Here is a 21,046-nt window from a genome sequence, read left to right as displayed (position 1 = left end):
CTATATGCAACTTGGGTGTGGCTCAGGTTGTTCTCAATGGCTCACTGTGCTTGTGTACGATACACGACCTTCTCGAACAACCGCGCAATAACGAGAGTAACATTAATACCACGGTAGTCTGAGTCCTCTAGAGGCATGTTCACTTTGGGGAGAGAATCAACATTTGCCCTCTTCCAGGAGTCTGGCCATGTATGAGTAGACAGCGACAGATTCCAAGCGTGAGTGACGATTAGTGTGAGTTGCTCAGCACAGTCTTTCCAGATCCAGTACGGGAGTTCGTCGCGTCTGGTCCCGTTGCCGTTTTCTTTTCATGAACTAAGGTATTCCAGACACACCACTCAGATAATTTTCGGGGGCTTTACACTGTCCGGGATATCCGTATCAATAGGTCTAACGTAAGTGTCATCATAGCACAGGTTGGCGAAGCAGTCGTTCAGACGAACTAGAGAGTTCTTGTCCAAATTTATCAACGATGACCTGCGACTCTGCGATAGGGCGTCCACGCCCTTTCACCACTCACCGCTACCAATGACAGCCGGTTTTCTTCTGTTCTCGGTTATCAGCTCAGAAATGCGCTTATGAAATAAAGACAGACGTTCCTTGTTGTTTAAAGATATACGGGACTTAGTCCTCAGCATACACTTGACTAATGGGGACGTCCAAACTGGGTCACGCGATGACATGCGTACAGATTTTTGCGGCATAAACTCATTCATCGCTGCACGAATCTTTTCCTCAAGCACCTCGACTGCCTTGTTTATGTCCACCGCGTTGAGGACGTCACTCTAGTCCAGTGTAGCGAGTGCCATATAAAACGACTGTTTCTGATGTTCCACATAAAATGACTGTTTCCGCACAAGAACTTTGCGGCGCACATAACCTCCCGGAGTTAACGCCCCCTTCCCCGCCCTTGCTCGAGCTTGTTTTCCCACTGAAACAGTAATATCTTGGTCAGTGGGTATTCGTATAAAAGTAAAATGGTGGCCAGCATGTCAAAGATTGAACGACAATATTTATTTCGGAACTAAGCACTTAACCAAGGCTTAAAGGTGTTTGCTTTTATTTTTTCTACGCCAAAAAATATCACTGAAAATTTATATAAATTGATGGGATTGGATCCCAAAGCGAGTAATAGCTGAAATGTCGTATGAAGATGACAAACTTTGCTGGAAGGACGCGGCTCGTAGGATTTCAAAACTGCAGGAGTCGTCATCTGACCGATCATTAAACTCAAACGTTAACGTAATACTAGACGAACTGAATTCTTTGGATTATGCAACAAGTGTGGTGGACAACGAAGAGGTGAGCCGTTTTCTCGTCGGTATTTTAGTGGTGGGAAAACGTGTTAATTTATTTTTATATTTATTAATTTTTATTAAACACATGTTCTCTGTTACGTTAAGCTCCAGTCATCGTCTCCCCTCAAACTAGAATACATAAGATGAGTTCTTAAATATCAAGCAATTGTTAACTACTCGGTTCTGCAAAAAGTTTTTTATTCATACACACGGTAATCAAAGTAATAATCATAATTATGTAGAACTAACCTCACGAGTTTATAATATGCTTGGTAGCATTTCTGCACATATTACGGTTGGGACAATGTACACTACATAACAAATATTTATAATGTGACAAGAAGTGAATGGCGGAATTAATAGGATTAATGATAGCTCAAATGAATTGCTGATTATGCAACAGCAATAAGAAAAGAAATGTAAGTTATTGTATTATTCTTAAGAGGCATCAAATATCCTCGCGGATATCTCTTGATTGTCACCTAATATAAACTTTAAGGTATTGATGTCTGATAAAAGCACTTCACATGCAATTGAATCTATTGAATGATGTGGTGCAAAAGCTGGTTTTCCTTATTATGTCTATTTTTTATAGCAATGTTGGGGTGCTTGGAGCTTTGTCCTTGTCGATTTTAGATAAGATCAACTCCCCTGGTGTCTGTGTGATCTAATGCATGGATGCAGAAGGCCATTTAAGACCATTTAAAGTTGGCATATTCTTTACTAGCATTTTTATTTCTCTCGGTGGATCAGGGCTGTGATAGTATAGTGGCAAGCACGTTGGACTGCAGTGTGAGAAGCACAGGCTTTAGACCTGACATGGTCATTGAATTGTCATTGAATTGTCATTGAATTGTCATTGAATTGTCATTGAACTGTCATTGAATTGTCATTGAATTGTCATTGAATTGTCATTGCATTGAATTGTCATTGAACTGTCATTGAATTGTCATTGAATTGTCATTGAATTGTCATTGAATTGTCATCAAATTCACCGAATCGAAATATGGCGTCAAATTTGAATTAGCATTGTTTTGGACTTACTAGCCTCCTCTTCAGGAGGAAACACAAAAGGATTATCACATTTGTGAGAGGCTAGCAAGTCCAGAACAATAGTAATTCAAATTGGACGCCATATTTTGATTCAGTATATTGTCATTGAATTGTGAGCAGTCATTGAATTGTCATTGAATTGTCATTGAATTGTGTTCTTGGGTCAGACACTTTTGCCTCAATGTGCCTCTCTTCCAAAAATGACAAAAATAGGTTCTGGGAAGGGAGGGAAAGGGAGTTGGGGGGGGGAGGGAGGGTGGCTAATCTGTAATGGACTGCTATAATTTCTATCCAGATGGAGTAGCAATGCTCACAGTCACTTTAAACCACAGAAACAGCTAGATTAGCTTAGTGGCTGGGTGGGACAGTTGGCTGGAGAACAGACTTTACCTTAAGTTTGAACCTTTTTGGCTGGACAGTGGGATTTTTAAATGAAAATTTTGTTATTTCCAGAGTGCTTTACAAGTACTGTGTAAATGTTGTACACTCATACAGTCAGGAGGGAATGATGACTTTCTCAGCACAAAGTTCTGTCAACTGATTGTTAATCTGCTAGCAAAGCAAAAGGTATTTAATTCTTTACCCAAAGCGTAATGACCCCAAAGAAAGTCATTTTGATTTGATGATTGTTATTTCCACTGCTCAGCTCTCAATCCTTTCCCTGTAGCATTTTTATATTTTCAGTAAATGCTACTTCCTAGTTATCCAAGGGTCTATGTTTGGATGAATTCAGTCTGTAGATCAAAATCTATTATAAATGAAGGGGTGTGTGAGAAAATCCACAAGCGACATCTGATAGACTCCTTTAAGCAGAAGGAAGTTCAGGTAAAACTACTTGACTTCTTCAGTGTACAGTCCTGAACTGATTTTTTTGTCTTTATTTTTTCTTTGTACTTACAATGATCTTAACTTTGAACTACAGGTTGACCTCAACCAGGAAACACTGAATCATCTCACCAGCTTCCTCATTAACTGCATCAAGATTTGTAAAAAGTGGACTTTGCTGAACATTTTACGAGCTTTAGGATCTACTCTTTATGAAAATGGGTCACTCTGTGAACAGGTATTGATAAACGTACATGTGAATGAATGAGAATTTATTTTAATTTATGGGTGTCATTGTAAGAGGCATTGTGATTTAAAGTTGTCTTACTCTCATACTCATTGTCCTTAGAGTTGGACCACGATGGAGATCATGTGAGCAAAATCATGTGACACTTTCTGATCACGACTTTTAATTTTTCGGTCACTTTTGCATGGAAAACTCAGAAAATCAGTAAAATTCAGGACATGTAGGCAAACCTCAAAACCATAAATATGAATCAAACAGACAAACAAACACTCTTTATTCTTATTTGTCTGACAAATAAAGTACAGATACAATTCGCACATAGTATAACCTATTATAATAGAAACAAAAGACCGATAACTTGAACCGGTAGTAAGCTTCTGACAATAGGTTAATTTACCACAATTGGCAGTAATGTGGCAATCTGATTAGCCAACTTGCCATCAGCGATAAGAGTGCAGACAACACTGCTCATGTCAACATGTCATGTAATGCCTTTATCAGCTCTCAAACATGGATGTCTTGGGAATTTTGACATTGATATTGTGATAAAAAAAAAAAGGAATCATTTTACAGTGGTCTAGCCTGGTCTGTACTCTCAGCAATGGTCAAAATTTGTTGCGGACTCACTCCGCTGTTCCTCGTGAGTCCATGACATTTTGACCATTTTGATGACCAACATGAAATAAACTAAACAGACTAAACAAATTCATTACCATTGTTTTCTGGAGTTTAGTTTTCTGAAGACTTACTGTCTTTTTCCTTCTAACATGAGAAAAGGCATTAAACCATTGTGGTATTCATGGTTTTCTGTATTTCATAGCATCATCATCTGAGGGTGTGCAATATAAGTTGAAATTTTAAACTGGAAATTTTATCTCTGCTTTAGTTTGGTGATAGACTATTAGGTAAAGATGGGGTGCTGGTGGGACTGTGCAGGGACAAGTCACAGGAGACTGATGTTCTCTGCAACACTATACAATGTGTGGCTAATATATGCATGAGGTATTTCATCTTAATTCATTACTTTTTTCATTTTTCAAACATGTGGACTAATCTGCCAATAGACGGGTTGAGTAGAATAATGTTACCTCTAGTGTATTCATTAACCCTTTAACTGCCACACTACAACTGTCTAGTAACTCTTCCTGGCCACCACACATTTCCTTGAGAGTTAGACAGGAAAATCTTGTCTTATATCAAGAAAACATGTTCAAGATGAAACTTATCGGTTCTCATAACCTGTTAACCAGATAATATATTTGAATGTGGAGGAGAAATTATGTGTTAATCACTTCTAGGTGTCGAAGAGTTAAAAAGAGGAAACAGCAGGAGAATAGTGTCAAGTTATGGGAGAATATTCTTCAAGTTTGAATAAAAAAAAGGGCTAGGGCCATTTAAATTTAGCTAGAGAATTATCTGATTTCTGGTGCATATCAAACACCCTTTACCACAGCTTCATTTTGGTATTTGAATTGATTGGTGTTTTCCAATATGTTTGATGGTGTTATTATTATGTTACGATTGCAATCTGGTGAAGCATACCAGTAGAGCATTTAGACTAGTAATCTGAAGTTTGCAGTGGCAGTATCAATACCAATGTTCTCTTGAGGCATGCACATATAAGCATAATCATAAGCTCTTGCTTTTACATGATTTTGTGTAAACACCAGGTCATCCAATGGATTACATTTGGATGATAAATTCATTACACCAGCATTCAACCTTCTTCTGGACCTTCTGCAAACTTCCAACCCAAACTCATGTGGAACAGAGATTGAACATTTCAGGGTAAGGATTAGTTTTTTTTTCCCTTTACAGATCAGTTGTGATTTGTGTACCCAAAACTATTGTTTTGATACCTATATAAAGACCTTTTTATTAAGAAAAAAGCAGCTGCAGTACCTCTAACATGAACACAGGAATATTAAATCCTTAAGAGTGACTAGCATCTAATTTCTCCTTACAATAATTCACTCCTGAATCATACATCATGGTCACAAGAATATAGGAAATTATCACCCACTAAAGAAGCTCTTGATTGTCAAACAAACTCTCCTTGTCAGCTCCTTGAAAAATGTCTAGAATGCACTATGGAGAATATGCAGACTGATATTAGGGTGTAAAAGGTGAAACAGGAAACAGTTTGCAAATTTTTGACTACTGGTGATACGTGAACAAAAACAGGGCCTGTGCATGGGACTCATTCTCACCCTCAAGCCATAAATTGCTCTCGCTTTGATACTTTCAGGTCATCAATGCAGTTTTGCGTGCTTTGTTAAATGTTCTTGTTCTTGGGTGTGCAAATCAGAGGTATGATCTTGGACCTCTCTTAGCAGCTCTTAAGGTAAACACATCCAAATGGCTACTCTGATTACATACCTCTTACTAATGGAATGATCAAGTTTTCCCACTTGGTTATTATTACACATTTCACAGAAACACTTAATACATTTGAAAGTGAAAACTCAAACCATCTATGTATGGCGATTCCAGTGATAATCCACAAACATTTCCATAACCGAACCGATTAAAACATCCAAAATTGACAGTAAGGCAGGTTTCCTACAAACAGAAATTATATCTTAGTGAGCTAAGTTACAATGCATATGAAATATGATTAAACTTACCAACTGTTTTGAGTTTAGAGTGGCCAACAACAACAACAATTATAGGTAGCAAAATAAATTGCCAGTACAAACATGACTAGTTCTCTTTCAATAAACACAAAGTCAATTTCCCAGATGTTGATGTCAAATGTAGGCACCCAATGGGAGCTACAGTTATGGCCCAAGTACTAAGCATGTGGGCCATAAATCTGAGTGGAAAAAAGGTGCAGAACAAGAAAATAAGGCGAGTAAAAGTTCAAGTAGAGGGGGAAGGATTTCAATTCAAACAAACTCTTAAATTTAGCAGGCTGTTCACTATACAGCCTGCTAAATTTACCATTCATAGTACACATACTAACTGAGAAATACAATTATGGTAGGTACTCTGTACATTGTGATTGGCCAAGTACATGTTCAAAGTTACTAGATATTGGATTAGGTCTTTGATGTGTTCATATATTTTTCCTCACCTCATAATGGAGCTAGGTGTAATTCTCCTCTTTTTTTTTTTTTACTATTTTTGAGCTTTTTATTATCTATTATAATATTATTTTGTAGAACTACATGTTCTGTGGGTTGCCAGGCTACAAACCAGTGTACCCTGAGGAGAGGAACCACCAACTGGAGGATCAACCAGGTATCCTGATTGCTGAAAAGTTGTTGTTGTTGTTGGTTTTTTTTTTTTTTTTTCAGGAAAGAATTTACTGTTCTTACACTATAAGCCCCACTCTAGCATCCATGAAATTTTGTATGTAGGGGCTCTGAATTTGAAATAGAAATTGTATAGCAGGGCAAGGACAAGTGTCAGTGTATCATAGTAATATACCCTGGACATGTTAAACTTTCTCTGTGGCTTTAGATAAGCTTAGAAAACAGAGCACCAGACATGTTTGTAAGGGTATAATAAAATACTGTTGTACCGTGGTCCTTTGGGATATAGAAGCTGTAAATACCTGACAGGAACTGTAGAGAAGCTGGAAATTTAAAACAGCTATGGCAGGGCTACAGTGGGTCAGTCAACCCCTTAGTTCAATTTTGTGGCTTTGGAAACTGACTTGGTGAACACTCAGAGGAAGTATGTGGGTTTGCCAAAGATGTATTCCTCTGCTTTGCAATATTTGATAAGTGGAAAGCAAAACCAAAAGGAAAGATAGGGCTACAATTCTGGAAACTTGGGCTGGATTTTGCTCTTATGCACTTTAACCCTTCCCACAATTTGTGTAATGTTTTCTAATTGTGGTTCCTACAAAATTGCCAAAGGGTGTGCAGTGGTGGCAAATAGCTCTCTGCAGCTTGATTTATTTAGTTTTGACAGTTTATTATTACTTGATTTGCAAGCTAATTGCCATATGTAGTAAGGGGAGAAACATTGAATGAGTATGTGCACAGAGTCCCCTTCTGGGGAAAGAATCACCGTAAACTTTGATCAAGAAATAGAAAAGAAACATTGCCATCAAGCTTAAATCTTTGTAAGTCAACCATTTCCAGATGAAATATTGCTGCTGCACTCTCTAACTAAATGAGGAAACAGTGTTCTCTTAAGTGTAAGCACACTAGACTCTACAGTTATGGAATTAGATCTTGGGTGTCACCTTGCTATGGTTTGTTCTTCTCAATAGGGATTGAGCCAGATGATTTATCCTCAGTCCACTTAGACACAATACCTCAAAAAGATCGTACGTACTCTGCCCTTAGCAAGAAGAAAAAGAGACGCTCTAACAACAAGAAGTCAAAACAAACTGCCTCACCTGTGGCACCCAAGCAAACATCTGTTGGTAGCCTTTTAACAGAAGCACCAACACAAACATTTTCAGCAATGAATTTAAATAATAGTTCAAGTAAAGAGGCTGGGCGTCATGAGGACCAATGTATTAGTCTTAGACCCAGAAATATTCGAAGACATGCGACACATTACTCCAAAAGTAATAGTTTTAGTCAAAAGAGCGACAGTCCGGCTCTGAATACAAACACTCTTGATAGATCAGGTGCAGAATCATCAGGTTATCACAGTGCATCAAGCTTGTCCAATGCAAGTTCTGACTCAGAATATTCTGACAGTGAGGCAGGACAGATGGCAAGGTTAAGGTACTGCTACCTTTAGTTAGTTTACAAAATGTTCTTGATCATGCTTGTGTATGAAATATGGTTGCCTGTGTATTGCACTTGAGATCAAAAGGTCTTGGTTTGCACCCAGGCCAGGGTGTGTTGTTGGGCAAGACACTGCTCTCACAGTGCTTCTCACCTTCTGGAGGTATAAATGGGTACCAGAGAACTATAAGAGTAACCTGGTGAAATACTTGGGGGTGGGGGGGGGGAGGGGGAGGGTGGGGTGTGCAGAAACCTGCAGTTGAATAGCTTCCCTTTCAACCAGAGTTACAATGCTTGCACTCATTTCCTACTACAGAAACAGAGATAAGGTCCTGCTGGTATGGGCACTAGACTTGTATGAAGACCTACTTTTTTCAAAGGTACTTAATATCGCAGGAACCTCTGCTAAGCAATTTAACCTCAATTGTACAGTGAATAGTACTTTTTTGACAACTGCACTTTTCAGGTCTGTAACATCAAAAGTTCGCCTGAATGTTCTTCTTTGTCTTCAAGCTGTGATTAAAGTAAGTACTATGTGTATTGATATGTCTTTGTAAAATCTGCTTTTGATTGTGATAGAGATTGGAGTAATTGCAAGGAGAATTAAAAACAAAGTTGACGTATCACGTCAGGGAATCAAAGGGTCAGGGGATGAATAGGCAAACGTTGTTTCTTGAGCCCTATGCTTTGTTAGGTTTTTTAAAAGGAGAAAATCCAAGACTTCTTTGAGAAAAAATTCTAAGATTTTCAAAATAATTTTGGATTTTTAGAACACAGACAAAAAGGTTCTATTTGGTTACTGGTCCTCGTTCATTCCTGATAATACAATGTCAGCATCATGGTCCATTTTCACAACAATTCTGAAGGATCCCACTCCAAAGGTGGGTGATTGTATTTTATGTAAAGTATTAGCTGCTATGGAAGTGTGAGATGTATCATGTTATAAATTTATTCTTGAGGAAGTCAAAGATGAATTTTCGGCTTTAAAATTGTTGTGATGTTTATGCTATCAGTTGATCTTTTTCAGGGCCGAGCTGGTGGAGTGGCTGTCCTTATGGACTTGTTGGATGGCTCAAGACAATTCTTGGTGGCTGCTGAAGATCGGTACAGAACTTTATTACATGACTCGGGCAGTCAGAGGGCCAATAACTAAAATCAACCAATCAAAATGCTCTATTGCTTGTCAATATTCTCTCAGTATTGGACCAGGCACTGTCCCAAATGGTCCCAAATGATACCGCATTTGTGTCCCTTTGAACTTCAGTCGTATAATAAATCTCTTATTAACCAAGCTTGCTCGGGACCGTACTGGAAGAATATTGACCCTCGGTCTTTTTTGTACGGACCAAGCGCAGCGAGGTCTGTACTGTTAAGACCTTGGGCTGATATTCTCCCAGTATGGCCCTCGCGCTTGGTTAATAAGATATATATATCAGTCTTGAAATATTGTGCATTGCCATCTGCCATCTTTCATCACATAGTTCTTAATTTTTCAAGTTCATGACTGAAGACATTGATTTTAACAACATAAATTTTTACATAATTAAGCCAAGTAAAAATAAAATTAAAAAAAAAATACAGATTTTTATTGTGTCTTAGTTTCAAAGTAAGAGGTAATATCTCTTAAACTGAATTTCAAAGCTAAGAAAATTAAAGAATCTAGGATTTTTAAAACAGAAAAGTTAAAATTCTAACTTCCAACTAATAAATAAACCTCTGACACTTTGAAATTTGTTTAGGTCTTCTATTTCATTTTTTGGACAATTATAAAACTACTGATTGATAACTATTGAATCACTATTTTTATTACTTTCTTTTCTTACAGAGAGCAGCACAGTTCTTCACCATCAGCACGGCCTTATACCTCTTTCTCTGCAAAACTGAGTGGAATTGTGCATGAACTTCACAGATGTCTGCTGCAAGCTTTAGTGGCAGAAACATCAGCTACTACTAAAGCCCAGATATTAAAGGTGAAGTATTTCAATTAACTAGTATTTATTTTCTTTAAGAGCACATTTTGATTGAGTGTTGTAAAACCAAAGCCAAAGTAATCATGAGCCAATGAGGAAAGAGAGTATTTTAAGGAGCCAATGAGGACTCAGGGTAAAAACAACAAACTGCTTGAAGCATAAAAGCCAATCAGAGCAAAGGAAAGCATTTTAAGGAGCCAATTAGGGCTCAAGGTAAAAACAACAAACTGCTTGAACCATAAAAGCCAATCCAAGCAAAGGAAAGCATTTTAAGGAGTCAATGAGGACTCAGGGTAAAAACAACAAACTGCTTGAAGCACGAAAGCCAATCAGAGCAAAGGAAAGCACTTTAAAGAGCCAATGATGGCTCAAGGTAAAAACAAGCAAACTGCTTGAAGCATAAAAGCCAATATAAGCAAAAGAAAGCATTTTAAGGAGCCAATGAGGGCTCAAGGTAAAAACAAGCAAACTCCTTGAAGCATGAAAGCCAGTCAGAGCAAAGGAAAGCATTTTAAGGAGCCAAAAAGGACTCAAGGTAAAAACAACAAACTGCTTGAAGCATAAAAGCCAATCAGAGCAAAGGAAAGCATTTTAAGGAGCCAATTAGGGCTCAAGGTAAAAACAAGCAAACTACTTGAAGCATGAAAGCCAATCCAAGCAAAGGAAAGCATTTTAAGGAGCCAATGAAGGCTCAAGGTAAAACAAGCAAACTGCTTGATGCATAAAAGCCAATCCGAGCAAAGGAAAGCATTTTAAGGAGCCAATGAGGGCTCAAGGTCAAAACAAGCAAACTGCTTGAAGCATAAAAGCCAATCAGAGCAAAGGAAAACATTTTAAGGAGCCAATGAGGGATCAAGGTCAAAACAAGCAAACTGCTTGAAGCATAAAAGCCAATCAGAGCAAAGGAAAGCATTTTAAGGAGCCGATGAGGGCTCAAGGTAAAAACAAGCAAACTGCTTGAAGCATAAAAGCCAATCAGAGCAAAGGAAAGCATTTTAAGGAGCCAATGAGGGCTCAAGGTAAAAGCAAGTAAACTGCTTGAATCGCGGGAAAACGCAAGTGACTAAGAGGCGATCGGTTTTTAAAAAGAAATGGCCATGAAAATCATTGTGCCGCTGTGTAATATACTATCTTTCTACCATGAGCTTCCCGCCTGTTTTTTCAAGGTCTGCATCATACTTTTAGCGTGATGTTTAAAAGTTAGTGTCCTCACCTGCTGTTCTACTTTGACTTTTCAGTGTCTGTCGATTCTGGTACTGAACTCGCCATACAACAGATTGAAGGAAGGACTCGTCAGCAAAGTTGTCAGACAACTTAGGCCTTTACTCGCCCTCAAAGGTATGCTGTTATTGAAAGGATTCTCGACTGAAACAAACTAGCGTATAGTGAGAACCTTCCGTAAACATTACAAGAGTTTTAGGTCGATATATGGAGTAAACTTGAAAAAAAAACTAAACAGGCTTTCATTTAACCTTCTTTTCGAAGAATTATTACAGGAAATGCATGGTTTGTACTAAATGCTAGGTGTCGAAAAACTTTAACCACGGTAATCATAAGAGCCAAAATAAACATGGGTATGGAGCACAAGAAGCCAATCAGAACTCAACGTGATACATGCAATGAACCTCAAACGCGGAAATCGCGAGTGAACAAGTCGTTCTTCGGATTTTTTAAGAGTCTAGCGAAAGTTTTGTAAACCGATCCCTTAGCGCAGTATAGCAAACTTAATGTGTTCCACAGTTAAATGAACTTGTTACTCAGTAACTCTCTCTCTCTGTTTGTTTGATGCCCAGATCCAAACCTGCAAACAGCAGTGTTATCCTGTCTAAAAATGGTTGTGTGCGTACACACCCCGCTACAAGAGGTGGTTGAAATAATGAGGCCAACTTCGGAGGAGATCAACTTTGGGAACAGGAATGTGTCCCAAAACAACAACAACACTACCCCTGACAGTGCCTCAGTTGATTTGAAACCTGATTTACAGGTTCCGCTTGAGTCTCCATGGCTCATAAACTGGTGTGTCAACACTATAAATAGGAGAGAAAACTCATTGGTTGTGCGTTTGGAAGCTCTGCAGTTCTTGGGGTCCTTTGTGAAGAGCTATGTCTTCTTACTAAGGTAAATGTGCTCACAGGCGTATGCGGCGGAGGGAGAATTATCGGAGCCGCGTCTGTTCCCTTCCCCTTTCCCTCAGAAAATAATGTGTGTTTTAACGGAGTAAACAGTCTAAATGAGGTGCATCAACAAAATGTTGGCAGTTTATCGAGCCTTGTGGTTGAAGGATTTTCAAGCTTTAAGGTGGCTTTGCCTTCTCGGTGTAACCAGGGTGATTGTGGCAGATGTCATCAGTCCGTGCGAAAAAAAAAAAAAATATACTAAAAAGCATAATTTTCAGAAGCAAAAGTATACATTTTTGACGTCGAAATTTGCTAATTTCTACATAACGTTGTAAACAAACTCTGAACCACATAAAACAGCCAATTTATCAGAGAAAAGTAACCCATGATCATCTCAAAATGGCGATTTTCGCGAGTATACGGCTTGCCTGCTCATTATTACGCCCAAACTTGTGGTCATTTTGCCCGATGAAAAGATTTCACAACCTTTGTCCTTACTAGATTAATCTTCCAGGCAGCCTACTGTTTACAACTTTGCAGGAGATTAGATCAGAGGAGCAAAAGCTGTGAATGATTTAATTTGCTTATTGAACAGTGTGTTTTTCACAAGAGTTATGTTCTTCTTTGTGGCAGTCCCATTGTGGTAGAGCGTCTCAGAAGTTTGGCCTGTTCATGTTTAAAGGATGTGGATGTACCATTCACGCTGTCTGCCATGAAGGTGATGATATAATTTGTCCCAACAGTATCACCCCTAAATCAAACTTTGAGGTCGTGAGAGTAAAGGAAATGATTACAAACCCAAAAAGCTCTCTATTCAACAAAATCTCCTTGTAACCACTACAGGAAGTGGTTACAAGGAGATCAAATTACAACAACAAACTACAAAAAAGAGTCGTGATTTAGGGGAAATATTGTAAGACTTACACATCACAACATAGCAGCCTGATTTTTTTTTTCTTCTGATCTTGTAATGTGCTTCAGGTGAAGTCCAACGCTGTCAGAGCATTAGGAAACTTTCTCCTAGAACAGTATAGAGAATTTGCATACTAATGTTAGGGTGCAAAGGGTTAAGACGAGGAAAAGTGTACTTCTAATAGAGCTGTCCCTTCCATATGGAAGCGTTTTTTCAGTTTTTTATGCCCCTTGAGCAGAGGTATCCTAGAAATGTGGTGTCGAAGTGTTTATCATTATGAACCTCTCCACGATACACAACAATACAGTTGTAAGTAGCAGGAAACCATAAGTCCTGCAGTATTAGAAGCTTACATGAACTGATACACTTAGGCCGTTTCCCGGTTTTTGATTCATGTGTTCATGAAAAGATACGTGTTAGTGCTTCTGCAAGGGTTAGTTCTGAATTTGAAGCTCTATTTGTCCCATCATTGCTCATCAAAAACGATGCAATTTTCTTTTACCCTGTAGCTTCTAGAGGAAATTGCACGGGCAATGTATGCTGAATTTTCAAGCCATACTGATAGGAATGCAGTTTCTAAAGAACAGGTCAGCTCAGTTGTTAACTCATTAAAGTATTAAACTTCAAGTACACAATCATTGTGTTACATGTAAAGTTGGGATTGGTACAACTTTTGAGGGTAGCTTTTTTAAAAACTTCCATTGCTGTTTTCCTAACTTTTGGATCGAGGCGTAGTGATCTAAGGGTTCTTGTGCTCGAGCACAGGGTGGGGTGGGGTGGGGTGTCCATGTTCGGGTCCCGAGCTGGCTCATTTTGTCGTGTTCCTGCGCAAGACACGTAATGCCAGTGCCTTACGCCACTCAAGAATGTGAATTGGTACCCTGCTAACTGAAAGGGAAACCTGAAGAAATACTGTGGGGTAGCCTATGACGGACTAGGCCTTAGTCCCATCGCTTTATCTTACAGAACCCAGGATAAGTTTGGGCCGTAGGCATCACTTGGCTCGAAAGCGGAGATTGATTTTACCTTGCATGCTTTTCTCTCTTATCACACTTTCAAAAACTGTTTGGTCTAATCATATTTGTTGTTTTTGTATAATGGTGTTTTGTTTTATTTCTACAGATTTTACAATTCTGGCTGAAGTTACTGGACGGTCCTCTCATCACTGTTATACAAGAGGGTAGCTCTGTGTCTGCTCCTTCTTGTAGTGCTGCAGTTGACTGTCTGTCAAACATTGGAGCTGTTATCTTTAACGAACTTGCAGTGAGTCCCCTCAGATAGCAATACAGTAGAATCCCTAGTTCCCAAGGCCAAAGTTTCTCTAACTCTAGACAATCCACACCAAAACTGGCCTCTTTCTCTGGTCAAATACAATGTTTTAGCCCCAATGTGTCGAACCTTTGGATAGTTCATATCAGTTGTCTTTTCCAAGAGCGGTTCAATTTATTGGGATTCCACCAAACCCCTTCCATTTACAAAATCAATGCTGGGCAAGATACTGTACTCCCAAAGTGTCTCTTAACACCCAGGAAGGCAGATGGAAATCACGTACCCAGGTCCAACCGTGCAACTGTAACTGAAGGCCGTCAAAGACCTGGTTACAAGACGAGGGTAGATGGGTACCGGCGATGTAAAAGGGAATCTGTCTGGGGCCTGGGTGGAGGTAGCTTGCTACGAGACTGAGATTCCCATCAAGATCGAGAAGCGATTCTTTAAGGCAGATTTGGCAGGTTGGCTATCCGGGTGACTTTGCACGCCTTGGTGAGAAGTTGTCAAATTTAAAACACCGCTAACCATTTTTAAAGTGCGTTTATTCCCGTTGTCTCTTGTTTCATTCCAGTTACACAAGCGTATTCTTTGCATCACCCTTTTACTTGGTTTGTCCAATGATGAAGACAAGAATGTGAAGGTAAAAAAATTAAAAAATGCACCTTCCCTTATTTAACCCAGGTTTGAGCGAAGGCCACTTACATCGTTCTTTTTCCCTTGCGCAATTTGAGCCAAACAAATCATCCATTTCTTCAAAGCCTGAGGTATAATAAACACCTTAAACCTGTACTGACTTCCATGTCGTTTATCTCGTGTCCAAGGCCTCATCAGCACGTGCTCTGGGCGTGTTTGTTCTGTACCCTTGCCTGAGAGATGATGTGCTGTTTGTAGCAGACGCGGCTAATGCCATGCTCGCAGCCATGGCGGATCCTAAGATAATGGTGCGGATGAAGGCAGCTTGGTCACTGGCTAATCTCAGTGACTCTCTGGTGACGAATATGTAAGTAAAGCAGAAAGCTGCTCTCTGGACTTTTTATATATACTTGTAAGTTTACGTCCGACCATGTTTGTGGCCTCTGTTCAAAGTATTCGTCTTATGGAAGGGTAAGCTTTCTATGTAGCATGAACTGTCACGTTGCGCTACATCACGTCGCGTTGTTTTATTATTCAGGTCTTGTGGAGATACCAGTTTTATGGGGGATTTTTCAGACATGTTGCTATTGAAGCTGTTGAATACTTCCATTGCAGCGGCGGATGATAACGAGAAGGTGAGTTTTTACGCATTGACACACGGTATAAGATCAAATTACAACAACAAACTACAAAAAAGAGTCGTGATTTAGGGGAAATATTGTAAGATTTACACATCACAACATAGCAGCCTGATTTTTTTTTTTTTCTGATCTTGTAATGTGCTTCAGGTGAAGTCCAACGCTGTCAGAGCATTAGGAAACTTTCTCCGCTACATCAGGATGTCATCTTTGAGTAAGAGTTAAACATCGCTAAGTGCACTTTTGGAGAAATCTTCGTCGAAAGTATTCCGGGATTGTATTGGTTTTACTAATGCAATCAATACCCTCCGTGATTGGTCAAGAAAAGTTGCGCCATTATCTCAACCAATCAGTGCAAAACTTAACACGAGTGAGACAAGGTAACCCGCGTTTTCCCGCGCTTTAGCCAGTTTGCATGTTTTTGCTTTGAATTCTCATTGGCTCCTTGTGATGCCTTCCTTTATTTTGATTGGCTTTTGAAGATCATTGTTGGTTTGGTTTAACGACACTCAATTGAAACACGCTTTATTCTACTCCGTGACTGGATCAGGCATGGTGTGTTATACTGCATGAGACAAAAAAAAAAGTGGAGAAAACATTTGATACATCTCTGTTGTCAATGCTGATCTGATTTCTCATTTCAGATAAACCGGGCTTTGTGGAGGCGGTGGAGAATGCTGTTCAAGCGCTGGTGAGAAACGTCGGCTCAGGGCTTATGAAGGTAAGGAGTGGAGGGAGGGGAGGGGAGGGGAGTGGAGGGGAGTGGTACCAGTGTCACCAGTTGAGATGATGATAATGAGAACGGTAACGATATTGTTGACGACGACGATAGCGACGGTGCCGATGGTGCCGATTGTGACCCATTTGACAGAATTAATTAACGTATATGTGCACGATCCTTCGCAGTAAAGCACTATTTAAGCAATAGTGAAAATCAGACCTGAAAAACATTCAGGCCTGTACGGGATCCGAACCACTGACCTCTGTGATACTAGTGCAGCGCTCTACCAATTGAGCTAACAAGCCAACTGCGAGCAGGCCATCAAATTAATTCGACATAAACCCGTAGATGATAAATCAAACAACAAATATATATGAAATACATACATATGAACTGCGGTTATGAAACGTATATGTGCACGATCCTTCGCAGTAAAGCACTATTTAAGCAATAGTGAAAATCAGACCTGAAAAACATTCAGGCCTGTACGGGATTCGAACCACTGACCTCTGCGATACTAGTGCAGCGCTCTACCAATTTTGTCGTTTATGTCGAATTAATTTGATGGCCTGCTCGCAGTTGGCTTGTTAGCTCAATTGGTAGAGCGCTGCACTAGTATCGCAGAGGTCAGTGGTTCGGATCCCGTACAGGCCTGAATGTTTTTCAGGTCTGATTTTCACTATTGCTTAAATAGTGCTTTACTGCGAAGGATCGTGCACATATACGTTTCATAACCGCAGTTCATATGTATGTATTTCATATATATTTATTGTTAGAATTAATTAAGTATGATAAAAACTTAGGTCGTTTCCGTAAAGGAACGCGGGAGGGAGAAAAACTTCGACTCCGTGGGTTGTTATGCTGTGGTCTCCATCCGGAAGTATTCATGGGTATAACTTAATCATTCGGAAAACTTTACGAAATTTAGGAGGTTAGCTTACAATCAATTGACATCCCGTTTTGTAGCAGCGTTATGCTGATCGTATTATGGTACAGAGACCTGGATAGAATACAGCTTCTTTGACCTTAAGTTCTCCGGTTATGGTTTGTTCTCGTCATTTTTATTTCATTTCCTGACTATAATTGATTCAAACTCTTTTTGGTCACTAGGTTCGCTGGAATGCCTGTTACGCCGTTGGCAATGTGTTTCGCAATCCTTTCTTGCCAATCGGCACAGCACCTTGGACGGTTGGTGTTTGCTTTATCAATATCTATCTTCCGTTTACCATTTTCACTACAACGCTTAGTAAAAATTTGAGGAGAATAGAAGTTATCTTCTCAGTGACATTATCAGTCGTGTTCTGCCGTGAAAAAACATTTCAAAAATGTTCGGTGATTATTAAAGGGCCACGTCACTGTATTTTGTGTCACTTTATGCGACGTACAAACCTACGTTCAACTTGAAGGGGATTATAGAATGTTGGTTTTTTTAGATAGACAAGACAATAAGGAAGGTCAAGAATGAAAAATATTAACATAGATTGAAATTTGATGACTTAAAGAAAAATTTCAAGGGTGTGCCAAAATAGAGTAGCTTCTTTGGACCCAGTATTTCTCATATCCTTTTGCTAATCTACTTGAAAGACTGATAATTTTCTTTTAACCTTTCTAATGCTCCCTACCCCCTCCCACCACATAACTCCTCCCCCCCCCCTTATTAGCTCTTACATTTGGACACTGAAACTAAAAAGTACTCTTTTCTACGTAGGCTCAGATTTTCATTGGTTTGGAAAATGTAATTCGCGACTGCAAGAACTTTAAGGTTAGTTTTGTAGGTAATTTGTGGTAAATGAATTTTATGATACAAACCACGATGGCATTCTGTATCGAGACAAGGCTATAGTAAGCGGTAAATGCGAAAAGTTGAAATTAACTTACCTATGTCTTACCCGTTTCTAAGATCAATCTCGTAAGACGTAAAGAAGCACAACTTTACCAGACAAACACTGTATTAGTGCACACTAAGGCCCTGTTTACAAGCAAGGAGGGTAACCCTTTTGCTAGGGTTACCCTAGCAGGCGGGTCAAAGATAGCCCGGGTTTACAAGCAAAATTTCACAGGTAGGGTTACCCTACCACCCGGGACAACTTACGTATGCTTGGTAACCGCACGCATTGTTATCAATGTTCAAAGGGTCTGGAAACAAGTAAAAAGGTGTCCAGGGTAGGCGAGTTATCCCCAGCAGAGCGTTTACAAGGCAGCAAGGGTTACCCTGGCGCTAGGGTAACCCTAGGGTAACCCTAGGGTTACCCAGGCGCTAGGGTAACCCTAGCGCTCAGCTAAGGTTACCCTAGTGCTAGGGTAACCCTAGCTGCCTTGTAAACACGTCGATGAAAAAAAAAAGAAATGTGGGAGCGTTAGGGTAACCCTCTTGCCAGGGTAACCCTAGCACTAGGGTTACCCTACCAGCTTGTAAACAGGGCCTGATATTTATGCGCAGTAGTATTCGTTAATCCCTACTCTAGACTGCCTGTGCTATGACATGAGTGAACTCCACTTTAAATTATTTCCAGGTTCGTATCAATGCCGTCCTACCCTTGTCGATCCCCCCAGAGAGGCGTTACTATGGAGACGTGGCTCTGTACTGTCGGGTGTTCGCCACATTGATTGATGCCTTGAAAGGTACTGAGAAGGTCACAGAGTTTAGTGAATTCAAATACAGAGATCATTTGAGGCAGCAGGTATGATATAATGATTCTCTCGTTTACAGCGCTTCTCATGTCTTTTTGAAGCCTCTAAGAGTCAAACCTTTGATGACCTCTGGCAAATCTCACGACCCGACGCTATCCCCAGGTCTCAGCCAGTCAAAAAATAAAATCTCCATCTGTAACTTCCCATGGGTGTACACCTCTTAAAACCTCTTCACCTCCAAGATAAAAGTATTTATTCTCCACACTTTCTGCCTTGTAGTTCTTGCAATTTAGCTCTTAAGGGTTGTTTTTTAAATCAAAAAGTATTCCCTATTGGATACTATTCTTCCTTCTCATCGCCATTTGCGGAGAGCTCTCTCAAGAGTTTATGTCACATGCTGGGGAAGTGGTGGGGGTGGGTAAAAGGGGAGGTAAAAGGAGATTTTTGTTGCAGTTTGGTATACTGATTTGAACTCTAAATACTTTGCCAGCTTTGCAATTCACTTTGTCATATGACGCAAATGATGACCGAAGAAGACGCCAGTTCTCTTAGTTCTACGTTGAAGGAAAACTACGATGCATTGAAAGATTACATGGCAGATTATGTTCGGTACCTTCAAACTCAGGTGAGGATTTACTCCTATCTGAGTTTAGTTTCTCCCAACTCCCCTCGGGGAGTGTTTAGCACGCTAGACTCTGGATCACGAGGTCCTGGGTCAAGCCCTGGCCGAGTCATGATGTTGTGTTTTAGAGTTAACCATTACCTTTCTCTCCTTCCTCCCGCCCCCCCCCCTCAATTTGTCCTTTACAAGGGAGGGGAGGGGCATTGAAAGTTTGCATCAAACTCACTGGATCCATTCTCCTGCTCAAGTGATACCACGTCAGGTGTGATTTGTTTTAGGTCAGTGGGGCCTTTAAAAGTCCCTCAGTTTAAAAGCGGATAGTTAGGTTCCTTTTTAATTATTTTGACTTCACAGAGATAAACTTAAACGAAGTAAAGGAACTTAGAGGTTCAAAAGTTTCGTTTTTTTTCCAAAAGGAGTCGTCATTTGAAGATCAAAAGGAAGATAATACAGCAATTGAAAAATGTGAGTAAGTTAAATGTTTGTCGGAGCTCATCCATCTTAGGAGACGAAGTATAAAGGTATAATATGAAGAGAAACAAAAATCATTTCGTTTACAAGGACCTTCAAATTATCGAGGTTTCTAGTTGTCGAAAACAACTCCTCAGGGTTGCATTACACGACTTGTTGTCAGGCAACGCCTTGTTTCTTAGCAACACCAGATTGTAAAGTGGGCATGCTCATTTTTTTCTTCAAGATGGTATATCGCTATTTACTGATACTCTTCGCGACTGCTAATTATTGTGTTTTCAATGGAGTCTCACTCTTTAGCTTCATGTAGGCTTATAAATGTTTCTCCTCTTTTCTGTCTAGTATCCGCTGTACAGGGCGCTTACAGGCGAGTGCATGAGGAGCTAGAGGCATCTAAGCCCGCGGTTAAGATCTTGCAAGATGTTTTTGGAGAATGGACTAAGGCTACAGAGACTGAAGATGAAGCGAGGACAACAGAACCAGTCAAGTCTGAGTGACATCTTGGTTTCCAAACATCAGCACGAATTCTTAGTGGTTCATGAAGATATTATGCTTGGGGAGCCTCTAAGAGAAGAAGGAAAAATATTGTCTTGGTTACGGCGGAACCCAGAGAGAGATTGACGATAAAAAGAAACGTTTCACTCTCGAAGTTAACTTGGTCACAAAGTTTGTCAGTTATTTATTTTTGCTTCCTTCGGCTCAGACTTTGAATTAAAGAATTTAAACAAAGAAAATTGAGGTATCATGTGGAATGTCTTCGTCTGGAAAAAAAGTTTTATTCTTGTCATCACATGCAAAATGGGTGGGCACCAGGGAGGGGATGAGCTTGCCACGCATTGAAAGATCATCCGACCGAGAATATAGGTGCAACTCTAAACAAAAGGGAACACCTGATCAACGCAGCGTATAAAGAGTTAAAACTCCGTCGATGTAAATATAATTCT

General features: G+C 39.8%; 1 protein-coding gene across 2 annotated transcripts; it reads left to right on the top strand.

Moving 5' to 3' along the window:
- The first annotated feature begins 968 nt into the window (after positions 1-968).
- LOC111345261 (HEAT repeat-containing protein 6) lies at positions 969-20,836 on the top strand. 2 transcript variants are annotated; one of them, XM_022952539.2, is made up of 28 exons: positions 969-1,302; positions 2,805-2,918; positions 3,274-3,414; positions 4,310-4,425; positions 5,094-5,211; positions 5,672-5,767; positions 6,588-6,666; positions 7,649-8,114; positions 8,584-8,641; positions 8,888-8,998; positions 9,145-9,221; positions 9,943-10,087; positions 11,326-11,425; positions 11,881-12,205; positions 12,838-12,922; positions 13,627-13,704; positions 14,240-14,380; positions 14,958-15,026; positions 15,208-15,386; positions 15,558-15,654; positions 15,808-15,871; positions 16,302-16,378; positions 17,489-17,566; positions 18,087-18,140; positions 18,892-19,059; positions 19,500-19,634; positions 20,048-20,096; positions 20,445-20,836. In XM_022952539.2, the coding sequence occupies exons 1-28, from the start codon at positions 1,141-1,143 to the stop codon at positions 20,597-20,599; spliced, it is 3,537 nt and encodes a 1,178-aa protein (XP_022808274.2). In that variant the 5' UTR covers positions 969-1,140; the 3' UTR covers positions 20,600-20,836. The 2 variants fall into 2 exon arrangements, with proteins under 2 accessions (XP_022808274.2, XP_088599565.1); XM_088743439.1 differs by lacking the exons at positions 969-1,302; positions 2,805-2,918 and adding an exon at positions 3,035-3,176.
- Positions 20,837-21,046: the final 210 nt, after the last annotated feature.

Source organism: Stylophora pistillata, chromosome 13 (genome assembly GCF_964205215.1).
Source record: "Stylophora pistillata chromosome 13, jaStyPist1.2, whole genome shotgun sequence".
Lineage (NCBI taxonomy): Eukaryota > Metazoa > Cnidaria > Anthozoa > Scleractinia > Pocilloporidae > Stylophora > Stylophora pistillata.
Note: the sequence above shows the minus strand (reverse complement) of the source record. Positions and strands in the feature narration are given on the sequence as shown.